Source organism: Hemitrygon akajei, chromosome 3 (assembly GCF_048418815.1).
Source record: "Hemitrygon akajei chromosome 3, sHemAka1.3, whole genome shotgun sequence".
Taxonomy (NCBI): domain Eukaryota; kingdom Metazoa; phylum Chordata; class Chondrichthyes; order Myliobatiformes; family Dasyatidae; genus Hemitrygon; species Hemitrygon akajei.
Genome location: NC_133126.1, coordinates 32,408,422 through 32,435,283, shown reverse-complemented (window position 1 = coordinate 32,435,283; position 26,862 = coordinate 32,408,422). Strand labels below are relative to the sequence as shown.

At 41.5% G+C, this 26,862-nt stretch overlaps 1 protein-coding gene across 1 annotated transcript in view; it reads left to right on the top strand.

Moving 5' to 3' along the window:
* The first annotated feature begins 5,140 nt into the window (after positions 1 to 5,140).
* LOC140724832 (sodium/potassium/calcium exchanger 4-like) overlaps positions 5,141 to 26,862 on the top strand; it is a 334,703-nt gene continuing 312,981 nt past the window's right edge. Inside the window, exons 1-2 of the mRNA XM_073039498.1 lie at positions 5,141 to 5,892; positions 6,590 to 6,703. Coding sequence (XP_072895599.1) covers positions 5,742 to 5,892; positions 6,590 to 6,703 — 265 coding nt within the window. The 5' untranslated portion in view covers positions 5,141 to 5,741. The remainder of the gene's footprint in view (positions 5,893 to 6,589; positions 6,704 to 26,862) is intronic.

Here is a 26,862-nt window from a genome sequence, read left to right as displayed (position 1 = left end):
TCTTCCAAATTAGTGCGTAAACTGAGCTCTGAGTGCTATTTTGACTACAGACTCCATATGAGGGAAAAAAGCTCTCAGGGTCTTGACCAATCTTTATTGCTCACTCAACAACCACACATCCAATTAGAATCACATTGTGTTTTTTTCCCCAATATCTCATGCACTAATTGGCTGCCTACATTTCCTGTGTTTCACTCGGTGTGGGGCAGCCCATGCTGAAAGGTATATCGCTGAGGTGCCCCGTGATGCCTGACATTGCAGTCAGCAGCACACAGAGGCCATGCAGGATTCTGGGACATTCCGCTGTTTGCCAAGTACCTCCTCTAAAGGTGCCTCCGTTAAAAGAAGTTTTTAGTCTGTATGCTCATGGATGTTCACGAACAGTTTATTAGAGAGGTATTGTTTCTTACCAGCCCTACACCAGTGTCTTTGGGGTTACAATCGTGACTGAAGGGCTCAGGATAGTTCATGAAGCCTTTTCTCATAGTACTAACGCCACACGTATTGCAGAGGATGTCAACAACATTACAAAAGCTGTTCCAGTTTGAAAAATCTACTTTGTTCATATACAGGAAACACAATCAGTACACATCTTCCTTTGCATTCATTGTGACAATCAGTCAATCCATGCTCTTCAAATGTTTCAATGCCACTCACGACTCCTCACTCAAGGATACAACCATTAAGTATTTGAAAGTTTATATCAGAGGACTCAGTCCCTCAGACTGTGGTCCTTCCTCACCAAGCATTTGGAGTGGATGCACAGAGCTTCAGTGCATCCTCCATCATGTAGCACTGTACCCCAGAATGCATGAGTTGGGGGCATTCATTTATGTACACCCCCTACAGCAATCAACAATCTCTGCAGATTGAGGTCCATCTTTTACCAAATTAATAATCTTCCAGCAACAGATGTTTGTCTCAATACAGGTCCCTGGGAGCAATGTATAGATCGCAGAACCCTCTCTTATGCAGCTGCTCGGACCAAATCTTGACACAGATACTTTCTGACAAACATGCAGTCCACAGAGAGGTGGACCATCCTTGTCTCCATGCTGAAGCTCTCTCTGGGCAGGCCTGTATGAGAAATGATCTGATGGGGAGGGCTTCTCTCACTGCCAGCCAAGTGAGGTCTTGGTGCTCGTTGATGAATTCTGACACTGAGGCATTCTGCCATTTAACGTTGCCACTGTTTGCCCAGGAAACTATTGCACAGAATCAATTATCTACAAAGAACAGGCAATGTGGTGAAGTTCAGCTGAATAGAACATTACATAGCAATGAGGCCAGACTCTGGGGACAGGTAGGATCTCGGCAAACAGTGATAATTACTACTTTGGTTTTACCTGCAGGTTGATGCAAGTATTGCCATCAGGACATGGGCCATCATGACCTAGTAAATGTGCTCCATTCTGTATCTCCTGTTGAAACAGAAGACAGCTTATTTTGAAGGGGAAGGGTACGGGCCACATATGAACCATGGACAGCAATCCTTGAGAGCATCTTACAATTGATGTCCACTTCTTTACTCATCTTTACTGCTTGCACATTTCCAACTGGCTTTCCTTTGGCTATTCACTCCAGCCAATCCTTACATATACCCCAGCTCTTCAGCCCCTTCATCTAATCAGATTTGACAGTGGAGGGTGTAGGATCATTTGGATTGGGTGCCAAATAACATGGATGCGTTCCTTTCTGTGGTTGATTCTGTTTGCCATCACCAACTCAAACCAGTCAGAGACACTGATAAATCTGTGGATTAACCATGGATCTAAGCAGGAGACAATGTTATCTATGTACAGGCAGACTATGATCTGAGTGCCCCACTGTGTGGCATTATCATTCCTCTATTGTCCAAATCCTTCCTGATAGATTCAGCAAAAGGTTTGATGGACAGAGGATATAGGACATTGCTGACAACAGACATTGGAGAGGTTATCAGTTTCCCAGTATTTCTGAGATAGTGACCACAACTCCCTGATCTTTACCATAGTCTTGAACAGGGATAGGATCAGACGGTATGGAAAAGTATTTAATAGTGACAAGGGTAAATTGCAATGCTATTGGTCAGGAGCTTGGGAACAGACATACTGAGGAAAATTCAAAACGGAAATATGGAGTTTGTTTAGGGAGCACTTGCATCTTATCTGGATAGATTTGGCCCACTGGGTCAGGAAAATAATGGTAGAGTGAAGAAACCATGGATAATAAGAGATGTGCAACATCTAGTCAAGAGGAAGAAGGAAGCATAATTAAGGTTTAAGAAACAAGGATGAGATAGGGCTCTTGAATGTTATAAGGTAGACAGGAAGGAGCTTAAGAATGGAGAGTTAGAAGGAGCATGAGATAGACTTAGCAAATAGGATTAAGGAAAACTCCCAAGCCTCAAGTATGTGAACAACGGGAGGATGATTAGAGTAAGGGTAGGACCGACCAGGGATAAAAGATGAAACATGCATGTGTTGGTTGTTAATGTAAACAATGTATTTCACTGTATGTTTCAAAGTACATGTGATAAGTAAACTTGAATCTTGATCTTGAATCTTGAAGTCAGGGAAGGTAGGGGAGGTCCTTAATGAGTACTTTGCTTCAGTATTTACCAGTGAGGAGAACCTGGGCAAATGTGAGGTTAGCATAACCAGGCTGATATGTTGGAACATATTGCTGTTTAGAAAGAGGAGGTGCTGGAACTTTTGAAAACTGTCAGGATAGATAAATCCACAGAGCTGGACGGGATATAGCCCAGGTTACAATGGGAAGCAAGGGAGGAGATCTCTGTACCTTTGGCAACAACCTATGCATCCTCAATGGCTAGAGGAGTATTACCAAATGTTTGGAGGGTGACTTTCTTTGTTCCAGAAAGGTAATATGAATAATCCTGGGAATTATAGACCTATGAGAATTTGGAGAAGTATAGTCTGATTAGGTATAGTCAATATGGCTTTGTGAAGGGCAGGTCATACCTCATGTGGCTGATCTTTGAAGTAGGTTACAGGGAGAAGGTAGGAGAATGGGCTTGAGGAGGATGATACATCAGTCATGCTGCAATGGTGGAGCAGACAAGATGGGCAAATGGCACAATTCTACTCCTGTGTCTTATGATCTTAAAAATATTGATGAAGGTAGAATAGTAGATATGGTGTACAGTATATGGATTTTAGTATGGCGTTCAACAAGGTTCTCCATGGTAGGGCAAATCGGGAAGTTAGAAGGCATTGGATCCATAGAAACCTGGCTGCACGGATTCAGCATTAGCTTGTCCACAAAGGCAGAGGACGGTAGTGGGAGGCATATTCTGCCCGGAGGTTGGTGACCAGTGGAATTCCACATGGATCTGTTCTGGGATCCCTGCCCTTTGTGACTTGGATAAAGAAGTGGAAGGGTGGGTTGGTAAAACTGCAGATGACATGAAGGGTGGTGGTGTTGTGGATCGTGTAGAAAATTGTTGTAGGTTATAAAAGGATGCAGAGCTGGGCTGATAAGTAACAGATGGAATTCAATCCGGAAAAGTGTTAAGTGACACACTTTGGAAGCTCAGACTTGAAGGCAGAGTATAGGGTTGATGGCAGTGTAGAGGAACAGAGGGATCTTGGGGTCCACGTCCATAGATCCCTCAAAGCTGGCACCCTTTGAGGGCATATAGTGCGATAGCCTTTACTTGTCAGGAGATTGAGCTCAAGAGCTGTGAGGTAATGTTGCAGCTCCAAAAAACTTAGGTTAGATCACACTTGATATATTGTGCTCAGTTCATTTCCAGCTGCTTCATTACAGGAAGGATATAGAAGCTTTAGAGAGAGTGCAGACGAGATTTACCAGGATGCTGCTTGGATTAGAGAGTACGCTATGTGAGGATGGGTTGAGTGAGCTAGGGCTTTTTTATATGGAGTGAAGGAGAATGAGAGGTGCATTGATCGAGGTGTACATGATGATAAGGGGCATAGACTGTGTGGACAGCCCAAGGCAGAAATGAATAATATCAGGACAGCATAATTTTAAGGTGATTAGAGGAAAGTGGAAGGGGGATGTCAGAGGTAGGTTTTTTACACAATGATTGGTGGGTGTGTGGAATGTGCTGCCAGGGTTGGTGGTAGTGCCAGGTATATCAGGTACATTTAAGAGACTCTTGGATAAGCACATGGTGAGGGATAGATATGGGGACAATGTTGGAGGGAAGTGCTAGTTTAATCTTGGAGTAGTTTAAAAAGTTGGCACAACACTGTGGGACAGATTTACTAATGCACCCTTCCACTTCCATCATCATGGGCCAAAGGGCTTGTATTTTGCTGTATTGTTCTATATTTGACGCTAAGTTGGACTGTATTGATAGCAGTGTAGAGCAGTTAGATCCACCCCATTCCTTCCCTGATGCTTATTTTGGAAAGCACATCCAAGCTGTACTGTCAAAAGGCATCTCCTGGCCAAAGATGATCATGCACACACTTAACCCCCTATCTTGCACATAAGAAACAGCATCCATTCCCAGTGCAATACTGTCAGACATTTTCCTGCCAGGTATGGCATAGGCTTGGTGGATATAAATGGCATCCACGGGTGGATTACCTGTCCCAGAGTAGGCTTGACTAGATCGGAGTCTGGACTTGGGCAGGATCTTGTGATCCACCTCCCTATGTCACGGTATCAAAGGATCGTGTCGCAGGCAGGATTTACTCCGAGATACATCGCCTTAGTTACCAGCAATAGCTGTGACCCAGCACACCTCCTGTACTGAATGTGCGCGCAGGGCACCCTGAGAAATGCCTAATACCTGTAGGTTTGCTGCTAGTTTCAGGCTGAACGAGGCGTTCCTGCGAGCGCCTTCCCAGGCACGTTTCCATTTCTTCGTTAAAATCCAAAGGCGGTAATTCGGGCATCTTCCGGACTAACACACACAGTTTTGGCGGCGAATTCCAGCGTCCACGGTTTATACTCCGCCGTGCACCTCCATGGCTGACAATCCTTTTGAAGTCTATTATTCAGGGGTTCAGTCTCTGTATTCAACCGCTGTTCTGTGTGTGTTTTAGAACGACAGGCGAGCGCACACACAGGTGTGAGATGGATAAAGGACAGCCCCACGAATCTGGGTCTTCATTTCCAAATATCAGCACACTGAAGAGATAAACACGGATAGATAGGACTGGGGATTATTCGCTGCCCGGATCAAGGGGGGAAGGGGAAGGGACTGAATTAGAGGTCATTCGCGGTCAGAGGCAGAGGCGAGGTAGAAAGTGGTCGAAATTGGAGGTTAGACTCGGAAGGAGAGAGATGGACACGGCAGCAAGCTTGTTAATCGCACGATCTCGCCATGTATCACAGCAAAGATTTTTTTCTTTATTAACGAGTAATTTATGTACTGATTTTTTGTGTTCTGCTTTTTCCCTTCATTTTTTAAAAAATATGGTTGGCGGGGAGGGGTTGTAATCTTCATATCCTTAGGGAACTCCATTTATAGGTACAGTAAAACCCCGTTCCTTGCCTTACGAGCCCTCGTCATTACCCGTAGCGAAGAGCGTCCTCAAACTGACAGGCTCTTCTCTCTCTCTCTCTCTCTCTCTCCACCTCTGGTCCCTGAAACCTGGAGCTCACATGTGATCTCGACACTGCATTAAGGTTTTTTTTCTCCTTTAACAGCGTGAAATGAGAAGTGGCGCCGGAGTTTAAACACGCAGCAAAGGGGGGTGGGTAGGTGGGATACCAGCGTCTCGCAATAATAATAAAAAAGACACATCAAATTGTCAGAGGCGATGGAGCCAGGCATCAAACGGACGAGAACCACGGCGTTTGCAAAAATGACCAAAGTTCGTAGGAGGAGAGAGATGGTTCTTTATCAGATTGGTGTTTCCTGCAGCATTCTCTTCTTGGCCTGGTGCATGTGCAGTCTACTATCCAGACTAGGTGAGTGAGCCCGGTGTCGTTCAACTTTTCCACCTGGTAGCCGGGGCCACAAAGGGCGATATATATATTTATAGTTTTGCCAAACCATAGATCTAATTTTCCTTCCACCGAAGATGCCTAGATAAAGGAGCGGTCTTGTGTTAACCGCGTTTGTGTTTAAAATACATTGTAGTCAATTTTGTCAGTTTAAGTGCGCTTTTTTAAAATTTAAGTTTGCATCTTTTCATGTTACATCAGAGGAGTCATGAACTTGCAGAACACTAGCCTTTCCTGAAGTCGATTGGATTATATTAGCCGGCAAGGCTAATATTATTAGAATTCGGCTACTCTATAATAAAGCTTCGCTAACCTGCGACTCTTGAAGGAATGTACAAGTTATCTCGAGAACCTCATGATTAATAAAGGCCCCTCGTGTTAATGATATCATTCTTGTCTAACCCTAGTATAGACAGATTATTTTGGACATGCGTTTTTAGAGTAAAACGGAACAGAATTTATTTTGTAAATGAACTTTATATGTTCACCTTGATGGCTTTCAGTCAATTATCATTAAGTTTGGAACGGTCCCTGCAGCGTTTTACCGGGGCATTACTGGAGAGTTCAGAATAAAATAAGATCCAGGGTCTGTGTTTAGATGGGTAACTTTGGCTGTCGAATCTTCATCCATATAACTCGTGCTAATTGCTAATCCGAACAGAGCAAGAGAAACACACTGGACAACAAGCCGTGCGGGACCTCGGGTGGTGGAACAGGAAGTTAATGGCAGCGGCGAAGGACAACGGTACCCAGACAAAAAACTGCACCGAACCAGGTAAAGGGCAGATTCCAACTGCCGAACAAAAAAAAAAATACTGCTTAATAGCCTTATCCTTAACGAACCCTTTATTTATGGGGGGGGGGGGGGGGAGAGAAGCATCACCCCCTTTTTGATGGGAGGGGGAGCATATTATACATGGATATTGACGGGTTTGGCTGCGGTCCAAATCAAATATGCGCTGCTATAGTAACGAGTTTAAATGAAGATGTCACTGTTGTATGTGTTGTTGGAGCTGTTCCTATGGAGCTGGGCAGACCAAAGGGAACAATTACTGCAGACACGCATCTTTTCAATAGAAGCTCTCTCCTGCTTCTTGCTCCGTACGCTGACGTTGGGCACCAGGGAAATGGCATATCGTGCAAACCGATTTGGTTAGTTAAGGCTACCTTGATCTCGTTTATCCGCACTAATTAGGTCTCACACCATTTAAGCGGTTGCCTGCAAGTTGGCTTATTTCCCATGTAAATCGGTCTTTTTGTAATTTCCCCTGCTATTCCACAGTGGTCCTATAGACCTTTAAACTTATGAGAGTTGTTGATGGGTCTCTACACCCCATCCCCTAACTTTTAGAGGCTGGTTGCACACTCCCCTGTCTCTCTCTTTGATTGTCCTCACTAGAAGTCTCTCCTTACGTTAATAGACACCATTGGGTATTAGGCAAAAGCCTTTTCCAAACGGTAGGTTTAAGAATTTTGTACCTGGTGTGCAACAGGAAGAGCATGTGATGCAGGGCATTTCCAAATGGTCTGACTGTGGAGGTAGAGTTTGGGAAGAAAGACGAACAGAGCTTCCTGCTCAGACCCTTCAGTTTGCTCCATTCACTAACAGTCTGAAAGTAGGAGGTATGGTTTATAAGTTGGACAGTGTTATGATGGTTGAAAGTGAGGACTGCAGTAGACATTTTGATAGGGTGATAAGATGGTCAGAAGTGTTTGTCCTGATGTCACACTCTGCTCTTGGTCTTGGTAAAATTTACAATCAAAGACAACACCAAAGCCAAAGTGTGAAATGCAATAAATACACTATAAATGGTAGGATGCAGAGAGGCTCAGTACCTAGTACGGAGGACAGAGGGAGTTAGTATACAAGGTCTAGGATTACTGAAGGCAGCAGCAAGGGTGAGAAGTGTTCAGAGCACATACACTTTGTTAGCTGAGTGCAGACTATAAACATATAGAGCAAATGGCCCAGTGATATAAACCATTGGTGAGGCCATAGCTGGATTATTGTGTGCAGTCTGACCACTATGCTGTAGAAAGGATACGACTGCACTGGGGGGAGGGTGGGATGGGAGGAGAGGAGATTCTCTGGGATGGAGTGTCTCAGTCACCAGGAGAGACAGGATAGGTTGAATTTGTTTTCTACAGGGATTAGGGACCTATTGTGGAATTACGAGAGGCCTGGATAGTGTAGAAGTTGAGAAACTTAGCGGAGGTGTCTGTGACTAAAGAACTAGGTTTAAGATGAGGGAGAAGAGATTTAGGGGAGGGTTTGAGAAAGATTTTTTCACTCAGAGTATATCTGAAATTTGGAATGTACTGTCTGGGGGAGGGTTGCAAAAGGATGAAGCAGCAAGGTGCAGAAGATAGGTTATAGAAGATGTTCTATAGGTCAGTTGTGGAGAGCGCCCTCTTCTTTGTGGTGGCGTGTTGGGGAGGAAGCATTAAGAAGAGGGACGCCTCACGTCTTAATAAGCTGGTAAGGAAGGCGGGCTCTGTCGTGGGCAAAGTACTGGAGAGTTTAACATCGGTAGCTGAGCGAAGGGCGCTGAGTAGGCTACGGTCAATTATGGAAAACCCTGAACATCCTCTACATAGCACCATCCAGAGACAGAGAAGCAGTTTCAGCGACAGGTTACTATCGATGCAATGCTCCTCAGACAGGATGAAGAGGTCAATACTCCCCAATGCCATTAGGCTTTACAATTCAGCCGCCAGGACTTAAGAACTTTTTAAAGCTATTATTAATGCTTTTTGAGATGGTGATTTAGATGCATATCATATTTTTTTTTACTGAGTTAAGTATTGTATGTAATTAGTTTTGCTACAAGTGTATGGGACATTGGAAAAAAAGTTGAATTTCCCCATGGGGATGAATAAAGTATCTATCTATCTATCTAACAATGAGAATGCAAGGATGGTGTTCGGTGAGGAAACTGTGAAGAATGAGCACCCACTGAGATCAAAGATGTGGATCCTTTTGTAATTTCTGTGGAACTCTGCTTGGTAGATTGATGCAGCATAATCTGAATTACAAGTCTGATTTTCCATTAATTAACCTTTGAGACAAAAGTTGGACGAATACTATTTGGAATTGATCAAGTACTATAAAGGGCACAGTGCATGTGGCTGATCACTGGGGTGGAGCACACGTTGATAGAGGAAGGGATGCCCAAAAGGAACCCATTTAATTTTGATTTGCTAATTTCAAATCAGATAAACCATGCTACCATTTTGTACGAATCAACAACACAATATGCCAGGGGCTAGGTTAGGAATATTGGCTCTCAATGGTTTCCTTTCATGCTGGGGTGTTAAATGATCTTCAATAAACTCTTCCCCAGGCTGGTCGCTGTAACATCTTCCTCATTGACACAATGAAATAGCTTGAATATATGAAGGGAATGGTAATCCACCTCACTTTCAGTCCTACGTTTACTTATTACTGTGATGACACACGACTCCTTACGCCCTCATCCATTTGCTGCACCAAGCTTTTCAGGGTCACATCTGACTGCGCAAGCTGGATCTCAGTCTCTCCAATATGATGGGTTAAGCTGAGCCCAGAGCACCCATTTGGAGCTTGTGTCAGAGTAAATTGACAGTCCCCCATCCTGAAGACACAGCTGCATTGCCGCTGAGTTGCAATCTCAGTTTAGGCTATATACTGATGCCAGATGAGATGCTTATTTGTGTATAATTGAAGGGTGTTTATGCAATTCAAATGCCTGGACTAATGATCTAATAATGGGTTAAAATCCCACTCTGGCAGCTGCAGAATTAAAATTCAGAGAAGTGCAGAATAAAAAAAAGGGTAATAGTGACAATGCAAATATGTAAATTAAAAAAAAACTTTTCCTGGTCCACTGATGAACTTTAGAAATGGGAATCTGCATCTTTATCTGGTTTGTATTTGAACCTGTACTCATAGCAATGGCATGAAATGAATGGACTCCTTAGCCACACAGCTCAAGGAAGTTAGGATGGGCAGTAATGCTCCATTTCCACAATGATCCTGCACTATCACTCCACTCTCCCATCATCAAATGCATACACACACCTACTCTACCTTACCTGCCTGCAGGAGTAGGTCTTTGCATAAATCTTTGTCTCTGGAACTGTACATAAAATAGAATAATGAAGAGGGAAAGGCAATTTCTTCCAGAGGAATATGTTATGAGCAACTGCCACTGAAAAATTGTTACTAGGAAACCGATAAAAGAGACTAAGACAATTATCCCCCCACTATAGAATCCCTGGATCACAGACAGTTTTGATTTTGACGTAGAAGGCAGGGTGCAAGGTTGGTTCTGGAAACGGTGCAATAATATCAACTTTGGGCAATGATGTAAAATAGACTATGTTGAATTAGCTGCACATTTTATGTTTCTGCTGCTTTCTCTTTCAATTAAAATGAATGAAATGAAAAATCAGACTGGTGTATTGCAGCAGCCAATCGGATATCAGTCACTTTCCAAGCGAAGTCAATTTACTCGCATGCAATGGTTAAAGCATAAATCTAAGGATCTTCAATGGATTATTGTTTTTTTTAAAAAAGGCTAAAAGTAAGATGGTTGTCATGTTAAATGAAGATTAATAGTGCTAACATATGAAATGTTGGGAAAGGTAACAATTCAGCAAATCTAAATAAAATTAACAACTAATGAGGATGCTTGTGCGGAATTTAGCATAGAAAGCCCACTCAGTTGCTGGATTATTGTACGCAATAACTTATTGTGATTATTTTCTAATTACGTTTGAATTTTGCTCAGCTATTCAATGTGCTAAAGTGAATAACTGAGTACAAATACTAATAATCTCCATTAATATAACAGCTTTAATGAGGTAGAACTTTCCAAAGACCTTCAAGTTAAGGGACAAAATGGCAATGAGATAGTAAGGCAGGTGACCAAAACTGAGCTGAAGAGGGAAGCTTTATGATCACCTTCAAGTCCCCATCTTTTTTATGCCACTAGCTGTGGGGTCAGTGGTCTCTGCCTAAAAGTTACAGAGGCAGGGAGATTTTGGAAGGAAATTGCAGAGCTTAGGGCCAAGGCAGTTGACTATTAAGGGAGGAATGATTAAAATTCAAAATGCTCAGGAAACCAGATCTGAAGGGCAGAAGAATTTCAGAGGGTTGTAGGACCAGAAGAAGTTGTACTGATAAGTGCACGTCAGTATCTTTCTTCAAGCCAAAGGATTTTAGAAATCTGCTGTTATCTGAAACTTCCTGTTATTTATGGCATTCAGCATCTTAGAGATTGAAAATGCAAAAGCGATAAAGAATATAACAAATGTAATGTTGGATAATAATAACAAGCGGCCTCTTACAGCAGCCTCTGTGGTGTCTTTTGCAATGAGCTGCAAAAGGTGGGAATTAGGAACTGGAGCTGATCAAACATGAATTGGATGATATAATCAGTTCAGTATACAAACTTTCACATTAGAAGCACTTTAATGTTTAAAGCTATCATTGTAATGTATATAAAATTTAAAGTAAATTTATTTGCTGATTAATATTGCTTGAAACAGCTGAACTGAGGGATCTTCTGCTTTTCATAGTTAAGCTTTTTGTAGAAGCAATTGGAGGATGATATCCTATCTGTAATTAAGTTTGGATTGTGCATTCCATTGAAAGTTGCTATCAGAAACCTAATGGATGCTTCTCTTTCCTTTAAGAGAATATAGTTTTTTAATACTGCACTGGCCTCTTTGAAACTTGAAGGGAAATTACATCACATTTTCCTAATGGAATGCACAATTTCAATAATATATTAAGCATCCTGTTGGTCTGAAATAGGTTTGGATGAGGTGAAGAAGGCGATATATTTTCTGCAACAAGACTGGAGTCCTTATGGACGTTCTTATATTTATTTAATATTTTTCATCAATCCAACATTTGTATGCCTATATTAGTATATTATTGTCACATGTAGTGAAAAGCTTTTGTTTGTGTGCCATACGAATGCCTCGATACACAGGCAGTTAAAAGATAAACAATGGAGAAAACACTGCTGAAGTTACAGAAATGCATTATGGGTAGGTAAATAAAGTTCCATTGCCAAGATGAGGAGGATTGAGAGATCAAGAGTTTATCTTTATCCTATAGGAGGTCTGTTTACGAGTTTTATAACAATAAGGTAGAATCTGACCTTGGTAGTACGTTCTCAAGTTTTGTATCTTTTCCCATTGCAAGGGGTAGAGAAGAGAAAATGACTGGGAACGGCAGGGGGTGTTGGTCCTAGGTTTTCTTGACTGCTTTCCTGAGGGAGACAGAGCCAATGGAGGGGAGGATGCTTTTCCTGAGAGACTGGACAATACCCACAATTCTGAAATTTCTTGCTGTCTTGGGTAGTGCAGTTGCCATACCAAGCTATGATGTGTCTGGATAGAATAGATTCAATGTCGGATCTGTAAAAATTGGTTAACATCACTGGGGACATTGCTAAATTTCTTTAGCCTTGTGAGGAATTTTGCTTTTGTGTGGAGATAGCTACAAATAACAATGTGATTCAGGGCATATTCTGTAATGTAAAAATGGCCACTGCATTTTCACATCTCAGTAAATCATTTGTAAAGAAAGATTGAGTCACAGAGCACTACAGCACAAAAACAGGCCTTGAGGCCCATTAGCCCATGCTGAACTGATCTTCTGTCTAGTATCACATACCTGCACCTAAACCACATCCTGCAACCCCTTGTCATCCATGTACCTATCCAAACTTCTCCTACAACTGAACCCATATCTACCACTTCTTCGAGTAGCTAATTCTACACTTGCACCACCCTCTGAGTGTAGAAGTTTCCCCTCAGATCTTTTTGAATAGTTTACCTTTCACCAAAAACCTATGACCTCTAGTCCCTGTCTTACCCAAACTGAGGGGAAAAACCTGCTTGCATTCACCCAATCTATATCCTTCATAATTTTGTATACCAGAATAAGATCTCCCCTCATGTTCCTGCACTCCAGGGAATAAAGTCCTAACCTATTCTACCTTTCCCTATAACCCAGGAGCTCAAGACTATAAGACAATAAGATATAGGAGCAGAATTAGGCCATTTGTCCCATCGAGTCTTCACCACTATTTCATCATGGCTGATCCATTTCCCCCTCAACCCCAGTCTCCTGTCTTCTCCCTGTATTCCTTCATGTCCTGACTAATCCCGAACCTATCAACCCCTGCCTTAAATATGTCCGATGACTTGGCCCCCACAACTGCCTGTAGCACCGAATTTCACAGACTCCCCACTCTCTGGCTAAAGAAATACCTCCTTATCTCCATTCTAAATGGATGCCCCTCTATTCTGAGGCAGTGTCCTTTGATCTTAGACTTCCCCACCGTAGGAAACGTCCTCTCGAAATCTACTCTATGGAGATCTCTGTGGCCCAGAGCTGCTCAGAAGCATCGCCAGTGCCTTGTAAAGCCTTAACATTGCAACCTTGCTTTTTTAATCTAATCCTCTCAAAATGAATGCTAACATTACATTTGCCCTCTTCACCACCGATTGGCTTGCAAATGAACCCTCAGGAAATCCTGCATGAAGACTCAAGTTCCTTTGCAGCTCAGATTTTTGAATTTTCTCTTGATTTTTAGAAAATAGTCCATGCTTTTATTTCTTCTACCGAAGTGCATGACCATACACTTCCCGACACTGTATTCCATCTGTCACTTATTTGCCCGTTTTCCTAATTTGTTTAAGTCCTTCAGTAGCCTCTCTGCTTCCTCGATACTACCTGCCCCTCCACCTATCTTCGCATCATCCACAAACATGGCCATAAAGCTCTCAATTCCTTCATCCAAATCATTGACATGTAATGTAAAAAGTAGCAGTCCTAACACAGGCCTCTGTGAAACACCACTAGTCACCGGCAGCCAATCAGAAAGGGCTCCCTTTATTCCCACTCTTCGTGTCCTGCCAATCAGCCACTGCTTTATCCTTGCTAGAAGTCAGCAGCCTCCTGTGTTGCACCTTGTCAAAGGCCTTCTGAAAATCCAAGTGCACAACATCAACTGATTGTCTATCCTGTTTGTTATTTATATAACCATATAACAATTACAGCATGGAAACAGGCCATCTCGGCCCTTCTAGTCCGTGCCGAACGCTTACTCTCACCTAGTCCCACTGACCCGCACTCAGCCCATAACCCTCCATTCCTTTTCTGTCCATATACCTATCCAATTTTTCTTTAAATGACAAAATCAAACCTGCCTCTACCACTTCTAGTGGAAGCTCGTTCCACACAGCTACCACTCTCTGAGTAAAGAAATTCCCCCTCGTGTTACCCCTAAACTTTTGCCCCTTAACTCTTAACTTGTGTCCTCTTGTTTGAATCTCCCCTACTCTCAAAGAATTCCAACAGATTTGTAAGGCAAGATTTGCCCTTAAGGAAACCATGCCGACTTCAGCCTATTTTATCACATGCCTCCAAGTACCCCAAAACCAGATCCTTAACAATCAATTCCAAAATCTTCCCAACCATTGAGGTCAGACTACTTAACCTCGAATTTCCTTTCTTCTGCCTCTCTCCCTTCTTGTAGAATGGAGTGACATCTGCGATTTTCTGTTCTTCTGGAACCATGCCAGAATTCATTGATTCTTGAAAGATCATTACTAATGGCTTCACAATCTCTTCAGCCACCTCCTTCAGAACTTTGGGGTGTAGACCATCTCGTCCAGGTGACTTATCCACCTTCAGACATTTCAGTTTCCCAAGAACCTTCTCTCTAGTAACGGTAACTTCATTTACTTCTGCCCTTGATACTCTTGAACTTCTGATATACTGCTAGTGTCTTCCACAGTGAAGACGAATGCAAAATACTTATTCGGTTCATCTGTTATTTCCTTGTCCCCCATTACTACTTCTCCAATGTCATTTTTCAGCAGTCTGTTATGTACTCTCACCTCTCTTTTACACTTTATATATCTGAAGAAATTTTTGGTATCTCATTATTATTGACTAGCTTACTTTCATATTCCATCTTTTCCTTCTTAATGACTTTTTTAGTTTCCTTCTCTTGGTTTTTAAGAGCTTCCCAATCCTCTAACTTCCCACTAAATTTTGCTGTATTATATGCCCTTTCTTTGACTTTTATGTTGGCTTTGACTTCTCTTGTCAGCCATGGTTGCTTAATCCTGCCTTTAGAATATTACTACTTCTTTGGGATGTATCTGTCCTGCACCTTCTGAATTGCTCCCAGAAACTCCAGTCATTGTTGCTCAGCTGTCATTCCTTTTAGTGTTCCCTGCCAATCAATCATGCCTCTGTGATTTCCTTTCCTCCATTGTAATACTGATACATCTCACCTTAGCTTCTGACGACTTCTTGTATTCTTATGTTCTTCTCAAATTGTAGGGTGAATTGTTCATATTATGATCATTGTCTCCAAAAGGTTTCTTTACCTTAAGCTCCCTAATCAATTCTGTTTGTTGCACAACACCCAATCTAGCTGATCCCCCAGTGGGCTTTACCATGAGCTGCTCTAAAAAGTCACTGATAGGTATTCTACAAACGCCCTTCTTGGGATCCAGCACCAACCTGATTTTCCCAATCTACCTGCATATTGAAATCCCCATGACTATTGTAACATTGCCCTTTTGAGATACATTTTCTATCTCAAGTCCCAACAACATCCCTGTAAAATTTCTCTGTACCTTCTTCATACTTATTGCTATGTTTACTGCAGGGTGGTGACCAGAATCATACACAACACTCTAAATTTCTGGTTAAGGTGGCACAACTAAACATGTGCAACTGCTTTCTGGTGGTCAAAAAGCTAAGAAATCCAACTAAAAATACCTTTACTGGGTCAATTGTGTTAAATGATCACTGCAAACAATGAAGGGGCAAGCGATAGTGAAGTGAGTTCGGTGGATGAGCAGAGATGATGTGTTGCAGATGGAGTTCTGATGCCCATCCATTCTAGGTGGCGAAAGGAGAAGTTGGAGCCTGGGCAGGAAAGTTCTGTTGCTCGTTCAACTGGCCTGGCTGTGAGGTTGGATTGCTCTGGGCACTGAGCTGATTTAAAGAGCCTGAGAGTGGCTTTGGGCTTGGTGACAAAATCTTGGTGCAGAGCGAGTCACTGGGTGGCTTGTTCTAGGCCCGGAGCCTTTCACAGCAGCGGTGCCTGGGTCCTAGTGCGAGGTACGATAGGCTGTTTAGACAATTTAAACACCGGCCTAGATTGGAGGCAAGGGCTTTCTCTCTAAGATCTTCACTCCTCTCTTCAGGGCACTGGAGCCTTTTGCTCTTCTATTGTTTGGTCAACAATGAACGACAAAGCTCCCAGCACAGATCCCTACAGCACACCAGTAGTCGCAGGTCTCCAGTCAGAGAGACCACCATCTACTACAACTCTCTGGCTTCTTCCACTAAGCCAGTGTTGAATCCAATTGTTTACTTCATCCTGAATGCCAAGTGACTTAACCTTCTAGATCACTATCTCATGTGGGACATTGCCATAGGCCTTGCTAAAGTTCAATGTAGACACCATCTACTGTCTTTCCTTGCTCAACCTTCGTGGTAACCTACTCAAAATCACTAGAAGATTGGTTAGGCATGGCTAACACACATAAAGCCATGAAATAATGAAGTAACGTCTTCTGTGAATTGTATGTTGATGAGTTTTATTGTACTTTATTATGTTATTAATATTAGCAATAAAGTTGAGTGTATTTGCTGTGCTTGTACAAAAGATGCACTTGTTAGGTTTGTGCTGGTTGGGTGGAAAGTTGCTAATTATCTCTGTAATAATTTTAAAACTGCACCAAAGTATGATTTGTGCATCAGATTTTCTAAAACTTGGAGCAATATTTGAGATCAGCACTGATAGGTAGTAATTATCTCAATGTAGTGACTGTTCATATCGATTCCTTGGGTTTTGTTTCTTTGGAAGGGATCTTTTGTATCTGTTCACACTCTGCTTGTTGTGAGAAAAAAGACAGGAACAAAATGTATCTCTCGTCTTTGAGTTCATTGACCTACAAAAGACCTTCAGCACACTTAGTGGAATTGACATCTACAGAATTCTGCAGGAAAAAATAAATGTCTACAATGAGCATTGACTCTCGACAGGAGTTCCTCAAGGGAATGAATTAAACTGTCCAGTATGATATATGGTAAACCTGAGTTCTGTGTTGATATTGGTACAAAAAACTTGAATTATTCAGCAGGTCAGGCAGCACCTATAGAAAAGAGTAAACAGTTAACATTTTGGACTGAGACCCTGCATCAATTCTCTAATATTGATGTGATGCTGGTTTTGATATTGTCATGCACCGGTTTTGGCATTTTCTGAAAATCTCCAGTTTTAAAATACCAGTAAATTTAATTTAGCAGAATCATATCAAACACGCTCTTGTTCCCTTACATCATCTGACTTCAGGTGATAGCCTGGAGGTCAGTTAGAATAGTTAAGAAAGCTCTCTTGACGCAAATGTTTCAGGAATATTCAACGCTCAGCATGGAACATCGCTTTGCTAAAGAAATAAGTGCACAGTGCTGTGGGGCATGCACCTGCAGATCTACAAATGGGGGTCTGCTTGAGACCTAGCTTGAGCCTTGTTCAGTGAAATGTGGCATCGAGAATTGAATCGAGGCAGTTGAGTCAAAACGTCATTGCGGCACTAATAAGAAGGAATGTACAGTCGGCCCTCTTTATCTGCAGGTTCCGGGTGCATGGATTCAACCAGCCGTGGATCAGGAAAACCCGGAAGTTCTCTCTCCAACACTTGTTGTTTGAGCATGTACAGACTTTTTTTTCTTGTCATTATTCCCTAAACAATACAGTATTAACAACTATTTACATAGCATTTACATTGTATTAGCTATTATGAGTAATCTAGAGATGATTTAAGAGTACAGGCAGTCCCTGGGTTATGAACGAGTTCCGTTCCTGAATCCGTCTTTAAGTCGGATTTGAAGTCGGAACAGGTACATCCGGTATTATTTAGCGCCAGTTAGTCAAGCATTTGTCTTAGTATATAGTATATATTTTACCTTTCTATGCACTTAAGAAATGTGTGTATTTCAATAATTAAACCACTGTGTTGTTTAGTAATAATTGTAGCTTTCATCAGGGCAGGGCCTTTCACGTGCTCCATTAAAATTGTCCCGATAGTTGACCGACTGTAGCCTAATGCTTTTCCAATGACCAATGACATTTCACCTCTTTCTGATCGCTTTATTACTTCCACCTTATTTTCAATCGTGATTACTTTCGCGAACAGAAACACCATGTATTCAGATCTGTGCCGGGTCCTAAAGTCCACCGCACTGAGACGGGTTAAATAAGGGACTTGATCATCCGCGTTTTTTGGTATCCACAGGGGGTACCGGAACCAATCCCCCGCAGATAAAGAGGGCCGACTATAGTTTCAAAAAAAGCATTTTGTATTCTTAGCTCACCCCAGTCAGCTCAGAGGATGGAGGGAGGGAACAAGATAGAGAACTACAGAGCCAGGAGATAATTGGTTGAAATTGGCATTGGAAGCTGGTGTTCTAATAGAACAAATGATCTAAGCTGGAGCTGAATCATGTCTGGATGATGAACCACTCTGTCTTTAAGTTTTGTCTGAGTTGAATCCAAGGCAGACATCAGGAAGCGAGGTACCAGATCCAAACATGGCAGATAAAGGGTCATAACTTCCTTTGAATTCAGATTTAGCATCCACCAAATCACTAGAATTTGGAAGAAGATCGGGAAGACGTTGCCAATTGGTTACTAGACTGGATTTATAATTGCTATTAATTTAAAAGATAAAGCCAGTTTTGATGATGTGAAATATACTGGTACTAAAGGGTTGAAGTGTAAAATAAAATGAATTTCAAAAATGTCTTTCTTTAAATAAAAGAGCAGCAGAGTAGTTCCTCTGTCTTCAGGAAGATATTGTACTCTCCGTGTCTATGTGTTTGACATAAGGTGATGCTGTTGAACAAGACAATTACTGTATGTGGCATGCTTGCTCTGTGATGGTGACCAGAACAGTCAGTCTTAAGCAGGAGCATGAAGACACAACAAGTAAAAGGTCAAGTATTTCTATCATGCATTTATTTTAGAAAAAGGAAAGCAAAACAGAAGTTGCATTATTACATTATTCTCATTTTGCTGAATTGTCTTTCTAAACAATATTCTTTCCAAAGCTACACTAAAACAAATATTTATTAGCTCGGTGCTGTGGTTTCAATATAAAGTGTGACTCAAAATGGTTCCTCACAAAGAAACAAGTAAATGATATAAATTCACCTTAAATTAATTGTTCTTTAAAACAGTACATATTGTTTGCAAAATAATTTCATGACAGACACAGAGAATGATGAAGTATCTTTGGTATGCAAACTGCTTTTGAATTCATTAGAATTTATCTATTTCTTAGCTAAAGCAAATTTCCCATCCTGCTCAGACACAACAGTTTTTATTTAATAGCTCATAGCTGCTATTAAAAATGAATTCTTCTAGATAGAAAGAAGTTACCTCTATGTACAGAATGTGCATTCCATGGAGAAATAAGGGCACAATGGATAAAGTTATCCATGTGGCCAGCCAAGGAGGTTGTATGTTAAAAGAAATTACTTACCAGGTTGCCGAGGAAGATAGAAAGGGAGAGATTTAGGAACCAGCAGTAGAAGGCCAAGATATTGATATGGAAGGGAAGATAGCACAAACATGAAAATACCTTTTTTTTAAAAAAAAAACTTGAAAACCCAAAAACTATAGGTGCTGAAACTCTGAAATAGCAAGCAGAGTATGTTGGAAATGTACGGCAGGTTGGACAGCATCAGTAGAACAAGGATAAATGTTTTAGGTTGAAGATCATCCACTGAACTGGAAAAGTTCTGAAGAAGAGTCTTTGAGATGAAGTGTCAATCTTTTTGCTCTTTCCACAGGTACTGCCCGGCCTGATGATAACTTGAGCAGTTTCTGATTGTAAGAACTTGTATGAATTAGTAAAAAAAAATGTAGCAAAGGCAAACGTGGTTTCCAAAAGGCAATGGCAGGTGAAATAATAATGGGAAATGAGGAAATATTTTGCATCGTTCTTCACAGTAGAAGACAAGTAAATGTACCAAAACCAATGAGGGACCATTGGTCTAATGACTAAGGAACATTATGATAGGAAAGAGAAATTGATAAATAAATCCCCGGGTGAGAGAGCCTTACATTCCATTTTCTTAAGAAAAATTGCTGTAGATGCACTCCCTAAATTTTGGAATGGAATTAGCAGGTTAGAATGTAGAAAAAAAATAGCCAACTATAGATCAGTTAGACATGCAGAGTTTGCCATTAAAATGCTGGAGTATATTATGTTCTTAGTTCAGGACCGTTATCAAATCATAATACAATTAGGCTGGGACCACAAAGCTTTATGAAAAGGAAATCATGTTTGACAAATGTAATAAAGCTCTTTATGGCAAATTTCAGACCACTAGAAGTAGGATATCTGGATACTTAATAGGCATTTGATAAAGGTATCACTCAAATTGTTTTGTTGCATAAAATAAGGGCTCACTGAATGAGTCAGTATGAATGGGTTAAAGAGGATAAGTACAGAGTAGGAGTAAATAGGACTTTTTCCAGTTGTCAGGCTGTTACCAGTGGGATGGCACAAACATCAGTACCAGATCCTCGGCTATTCACAGTTGATGTTAATGACTTGTTCTGGGAAAAAAAATGTGTAATGTACCAGATTCTGCCAGTGGTGCAAACTTGGAAAGTGAGATGTGAACAAGAACTGTAAGTCTACAAGGGGATGCAGACTGATTAATTGAGGAAAATGAGTGGCAAATGGAGAAGAATAAGAGAAAGTGTGAGGTTATTCTCTATGGACTGAACTTGATGAGCTGATTCCACAATCTATGTACTCACTTTCAAGGACTCTACAACTCATGTTCCCTGTCTCTGTCTGTCTCTCTACGTCTATCTCTTTAATATTATATATTTATTATTATTTGCCTCTTGCACATTGGCTGCTTGCCAGTTGACGTCTATGTGTTTATTTTCATAAATTATATTGTATTTCTTTATTTTCCCATAAATGCCTGCAAGAAAATGAATCTCAATGTAGTATGTGGTAACATATATGTACTCTGATAATAAAATTGGTTCTAAGCAAATTAAAAGTGGCTATTTAAGTAGTGATGAGCTGATACATCTTGGTGTGCAGAGTGATTTTGAAGCGTTAGTTCATTAGATGTGGAAAGAAACTAAAGGGTTTCTCCCGATTCTCTGGTTTCCCCACACATTCAAAAGACCTACAGATTTGAGGGTAAATTAGTCACATGGGTGTAATTGGATGGTGCAGACTCATTGGACCTGTTATTGAGCTGTATCTCCAAATATAACAAAAGTTGATGGGCAACTTTCAATTCTGTATCACTGTAAGATGAAAATCCGATGGGGAAAATGTTATTGGCGTGCATCATGTTTCAGGATGTTACTATGACAGAAAATCCCTTGATGTCTTTTTGTCTGTGATATGGGGAATATGAACAGAATGCAATGGCCCAAAGGCAATTGCTCAACCAAATACTATGCATCTGGGGACTATAGTGAAGAGATTCTTTACTGATTTATTGCTGAGCATAATTTTCTGTGCCTGTTTTGTGGTGACATCTAGGGACCAGTCTCATTGCCTTCAGTGACTTGGACAGTAGTTTGAAAGCAGCAAAGGCTAAGAATTTAAAGTTTGATTTTGAAAAAACTTTGTGAAGAATTGGATAAAACCTGTACTATTCCAACTCTGATTACTTTCATTAGTGGATATATGAGAAGGAATTCATACTCAACTAATCTTCTGGCGTTCTTTGACGATGTACTGAATAGAATAGTTGAGGGAGATCCAGTGGTTGTGTTTCATTTAGAAATTCAAAAGGCATTCATTAAGATAGAAGTGGCTTTAGAAAGAGTGTGCTGTGATTATCATTTGTGGATTGGATTCTGGAATTCTGTACTGAATATTCGAAGGCTGAAAAGGTTCAAAGTACGTTTATAATCAGAGTATGTGTACTCCGAGATTCGTCCTCGCACCGGCAGCCACGAAACGAAGAAACACCAGGGAACCCATTCAAGAATGCCCAAAGTGTGCAAACAGCAAAAAGCCTGTGGAATATCGAACGGCAAACCATTCTGCACCACCAAGTGGGGCACAGGCACAATTCTTGTGAGCTGGGGGTAAACAAATGTGACAAGAAAATGAGAGAACAAACAAAAAACAAGAACTACCAATCTGTCAGTGATAGGGAATTGTTGGAAACTACAATGAAAATTGTGAATACAGAAGATCTAAAAGAATGATAGCACAGTTGACATAGACTTACAGTATGTCTTTGACCAACTGTTGGGAGTTCTTTGAGAATGTGATGGGCAGAACCAGTGGATGTGGTGTAACTTGATGAGGTAACCAACAGGGAAATGGCAGAGAAATGACCAAACGAGTGAAGCGTTTGGGTAGTTACGTGCAAGAGGGAAGTATACAGTATCTTAGGAGCATTGATACACAGGGATTTTGGAGTGTAGGTCCATTGGTATCTGAAAGTGGATAGGGTGGTAAAGAAGTTGTATGGGATGCATTCATCAGTTGGGGCATTGAGTATCAAAGTTGAAAAGTTATGTTGCTACTGTATGAAACTTCAGTTAGGCCACATTTGGAGTAGACCGTAAGACATTATTGAGTATTGTGAGCAATTTTGGTTTCCATACTATAGGAAAGAAATGGAGATTTAAGAATGGTCCAGAAGAGGTTTGCCAGGATGTAGCCCAGATTGGAATATACAAGCTATGAGGAGGGGTTGAACAAACTTGGATTATTTTCTCTGGAGTGTTACAGGTTGACGGTCAATCGGATAGAAGTCTATAAACTTATGAAAGACATAGATGATGCCATGTATGATGATGATGACAGGAAGAACATGTCAAGAAACTAGAGGAAGTTTAAAGGAGATATATGTGGCAAGTTGTTTTATATACAGAGTGGTAGGTACCTGGTTAGTGCTGCCAGGAGAGAAGATGGAAGCAGAGACAAGAGCATCATTTAAGTAGCATTTAGACAGACACTTCAACAATATGGCACCAGTAGATTAATGACTGTTGAGAATCAGTAGAGTTAGAGGCACTGCCTCACAGCTCCTGTAACCCTAGTTCAATTCTGACCTCAAGTGCTCCCTGTGTGAGATTTTCATCTTCTCCCTGAGACTTCATGGTGCTCTGGTTCCCTCCTATATCCCAAAAATGTGCAGGTGGATAGATTAAATGGCCACTGTAAAGTGCCCCTAGTGTGTATGTGAGTAAAACCTGGGGGAGGGGAGCTGATGGGAATTTGTGGAGAATGAAATGAGCATGGGACAGGATGAATATAAAATGTGTGTTTGATGGTTTGCGTGGATTCGCCAAGTTGAAGGGTTGGTTTCTGTGGTTGACTCTGACTCTACTGCAGCCACAACCCGCTTTGCTACGTCTGTCATAATTTATTTCATTACTGACTAAATTTTCCAGCCGGCTCTTTTGACTGTCCTCTTAAATACCCTGGCAAGGAATTCGCTTCAAAAAGCATCACCACTGCTGTATTGGGGCAGTGAAGATGGGTACTAAATACTGGTCTTGACAACCATGCTTGTACCCTGAGAATAAAACATGTCTCTTTAGAATACAATGCAATAAGGAGATTTTCAGATGAGTCCCTGTGTTGCTTGTTAGGTAAATGCCAGCAAGAGTACACAGTTCTACTGCTATGTAAAATTTTTTATTATGCTTTTCTCCTTAAAATATAAATTGGTTTATTATTATTGAGGTATAGAGAAAAACTTGTCTTGCATACTGTCCATACAGATCAATTAATGACAACAGTTCACTGAGGTAGAACAAGAGAAAATGATTACAGAGAGCAGAATAAAGTTTTACAGTTACAGAGAAAGTGGAGTGCAGGTAAACAATGAGATATGATGTTGCGGTAGATGAAGATCAAGAGTTCATCTTATCATACTTGTGAAGCATTCAGTACTCTTATAACTGTGGGACAGGAGCTATTCTTAATTACTGCCCATTGTGGTGCTGGCATTTAGGGCAGTTTGTCCTGCTTTAATAAAAATTGTCTTTTGACCAGCTAGGGCTGTTAGCCCTGAGCTGAACCCCAGAACCTGGAGGGTCAGTGGACCACTCTTAGTTTGGCCTTTTCCCTTTGACCTGTTTGACTTGCTGACCTTACCAAGAGCCAAAGAACAAGGCCCTGACTCCAGCCAATGCAGCTTGCCGGGTCATTGAGGCGTAAGAGCCTCCAAATCCTACAACAAGGTTGTGGTCCTCCTTGGAGGTGGTAATACATGCTTTCAGGCTTTTGTATCTTCTATCTGATGGGAGGAGAGAGAAGAGAGAATGTCTGGGCAGGGTGGGGTCTTTGATTATGCTAGCTGCTTTACCAAGGTAGTGAAACACAAACAGTCCATGGAGGGGAGGCAGGGTCCATAATTCTCTGCAGTTTCTCACAGTCATGGATGGAGCAGCTGCCGATCTGTGATGCAACCCGATAGGATGATATGGCGTATTGATTAAAAATTGGTGAGTTTCAAAGGGGCCATGCCAACTTTCTTTAGACTCCTGAGCTGCTGGTGAGTTTTCTTTATTATATATCAGTGTGATTGGACCAGGGCAGTCTATTAGTGATGTTCACTCCCAATCCTCTCAACATCAGCACATTTATGTTAGGAGCATATGCACAGGTCCCGTTTCTGAAGTCAATGAATGGCTCTTTTATTCTGCTGACATTGAGGGAAATATGGTATAAAAGTATTTAAGAATCTAGTAGTTTTATTGTACAGTCATTGATCACGCCATTTCTTTTAAAGTTAAGATGTTAAAAATTAGTAGATGGAGCTTGACAGAGGAGACAGTTATCTCAACTACTAAAGAAGCAGAAGATAAAATGGTTAAGAACTTTGTTTGACAGACACACACCACAATAATGACATAATACAGATTTTCACATGGAGCTTCTTCATGTTATCTGTTTTGCCGGATAACACACTATTAGACATTACTGCTTGTTCTTGCCCTCAAAGAAATAGAACTGCATTCCTTTAAGCTATGCCACAAAGAGTTCAGAAACCCATCTTGATTTACTAGCTGATTTAAATACTGCGTATGTTTCCAGCATGTTTTGCAACTGAGGGGCAAATCTGGTAACTGGAGCATCCCTGAAAATTCCTCAGAACCTCCGAGCAGTTCGGAGTAAGGTCCAAGTTACACAACTGGAAGGTAACTTCTACCTCCGATACTTTTCTATCCCTTGCCAAGAATCATACATGTGAAATTAACCTCACAGCTGTGTTCGTGCCAAGTAGAATCCTGTGATCTAGAAGGTCTTATTCACAGTTAATATCCAGATATTAAAGAGCAGTGGTAAAGTGCAATGTTGGCAAAAGCAGAGGAGGGTAGTTAATTGGCCTCTTCTGAGAAGTTATTCAGTTTTAGTAATTATTTGAAAATAAACTTTCTCACGGTATGCTAGTTGAAAGTGAGCATGTTACCTGGATGGACTGGAAATGCTCAGCAGGTCAGAAACCCTTGGTGAAGAATGAAGCAAAGTTACCGTTCAGTTTGGTGGCCTTTCATCAGAACCAGGAGAATGACTAGAAACATAGAAAACCTACAGCACAATACAGGCCCTTCGGCCTAAAAAGTTGTGCTGAACATGTCCCTACCTTAGAAATTACGAGGCTTACCCATTGTCCTCTATTTTACCAAGCTCCATGTACCTATCCAAAAGCCTCTTAAAAGACTCTATCATATCCGCCTCCACCACCATTGCCGGTAGCCCATTCCACACACTCGCCCCTCTCTGAGTAAAAAAAACTTACCCCTGACATCTCCTCTGTACCTACTCCCCAGCACCTTAAACCTGTGTCCTCTTGTGGCAACCATTTCAGCCCTGGGGAAAAAGCCTCTGACTATCCACACGATCAACGCCTCTCATCATCTTGTACACCTCTATCAGGTCACCTCTCATCCTCCATCGCTCCAACTAATGTTCATACTATATGAACATTGAAGGTTCTGCAGATGCTGGAAATCCGGAGAACCACACAAAATGCCAGAGGAACTCAGTTCATTACAACAGTGAATGGGGGTAGTATAAGGGGAGAGTTAGGACAGTGTTGGAGGTAGATATGACCTTCCAATTGTGTAACCTGGAACTCACTCCAAAGTGCCTCTGTGCCTTTGTAAAATTTCTGGGGCTTTTGAAGTGCATTCCAGTTCCCAGATTTGATCCTCAGTTGCAAATCTTACTGGAAAAAATAATTGGTGCTTAACTCAGCTAGAAAATCAAGATAGATTTCTGAACTCAATGTGCCATTATGCTGGAGGAACTCGGTGGCTCAGGCAGCATCTATGGAGGGAAAGAGGTAGTCGATGTTTTGGGTTGAAACTCTTCATGAGGATTTGGAAAGATAGAGGAGAGATGGCCAGTATAAAAAGGTGGTGGGATCTGTAGAGCAAGAGCCAGAGATCCAGGTGAGTCGGGGAATAGTAAAGAGCTGAGGGAGGGGGGAAGCGGGTACGTTGTAAGAAGCTGGGAGGTGATAGGTGGAAGTAACAAAGGGCTGAGGAAGTGGGAATCTGACAGCAGGAGGTAGTTGACCATGGAATAAAGGGAAGGAGGTGAGGAGGGGAACCAGAGGGAAGGGAAAAGAGAAAGGGTTGATGGGGCCAGTGGAATAAGGAGAGAAAAAGAGGAGATGGGTGGCAGAGGGATGTGGTTGCTGGAATTTAAAGCAATCAACTTGGAGGAGGCTGGGGACAGACGTGTCAGTATGGGAATGGGAAGTGAAACTAAAATGGATGGCTGCCACCAGTTCCGGGCAAACGAAGCAAAGGTGCTCAGCAAAGCAATCTGCCAACCTCTGTTGGGTCTCCCTGACGTTGAGTGGATGCAGCAACTGAAGCC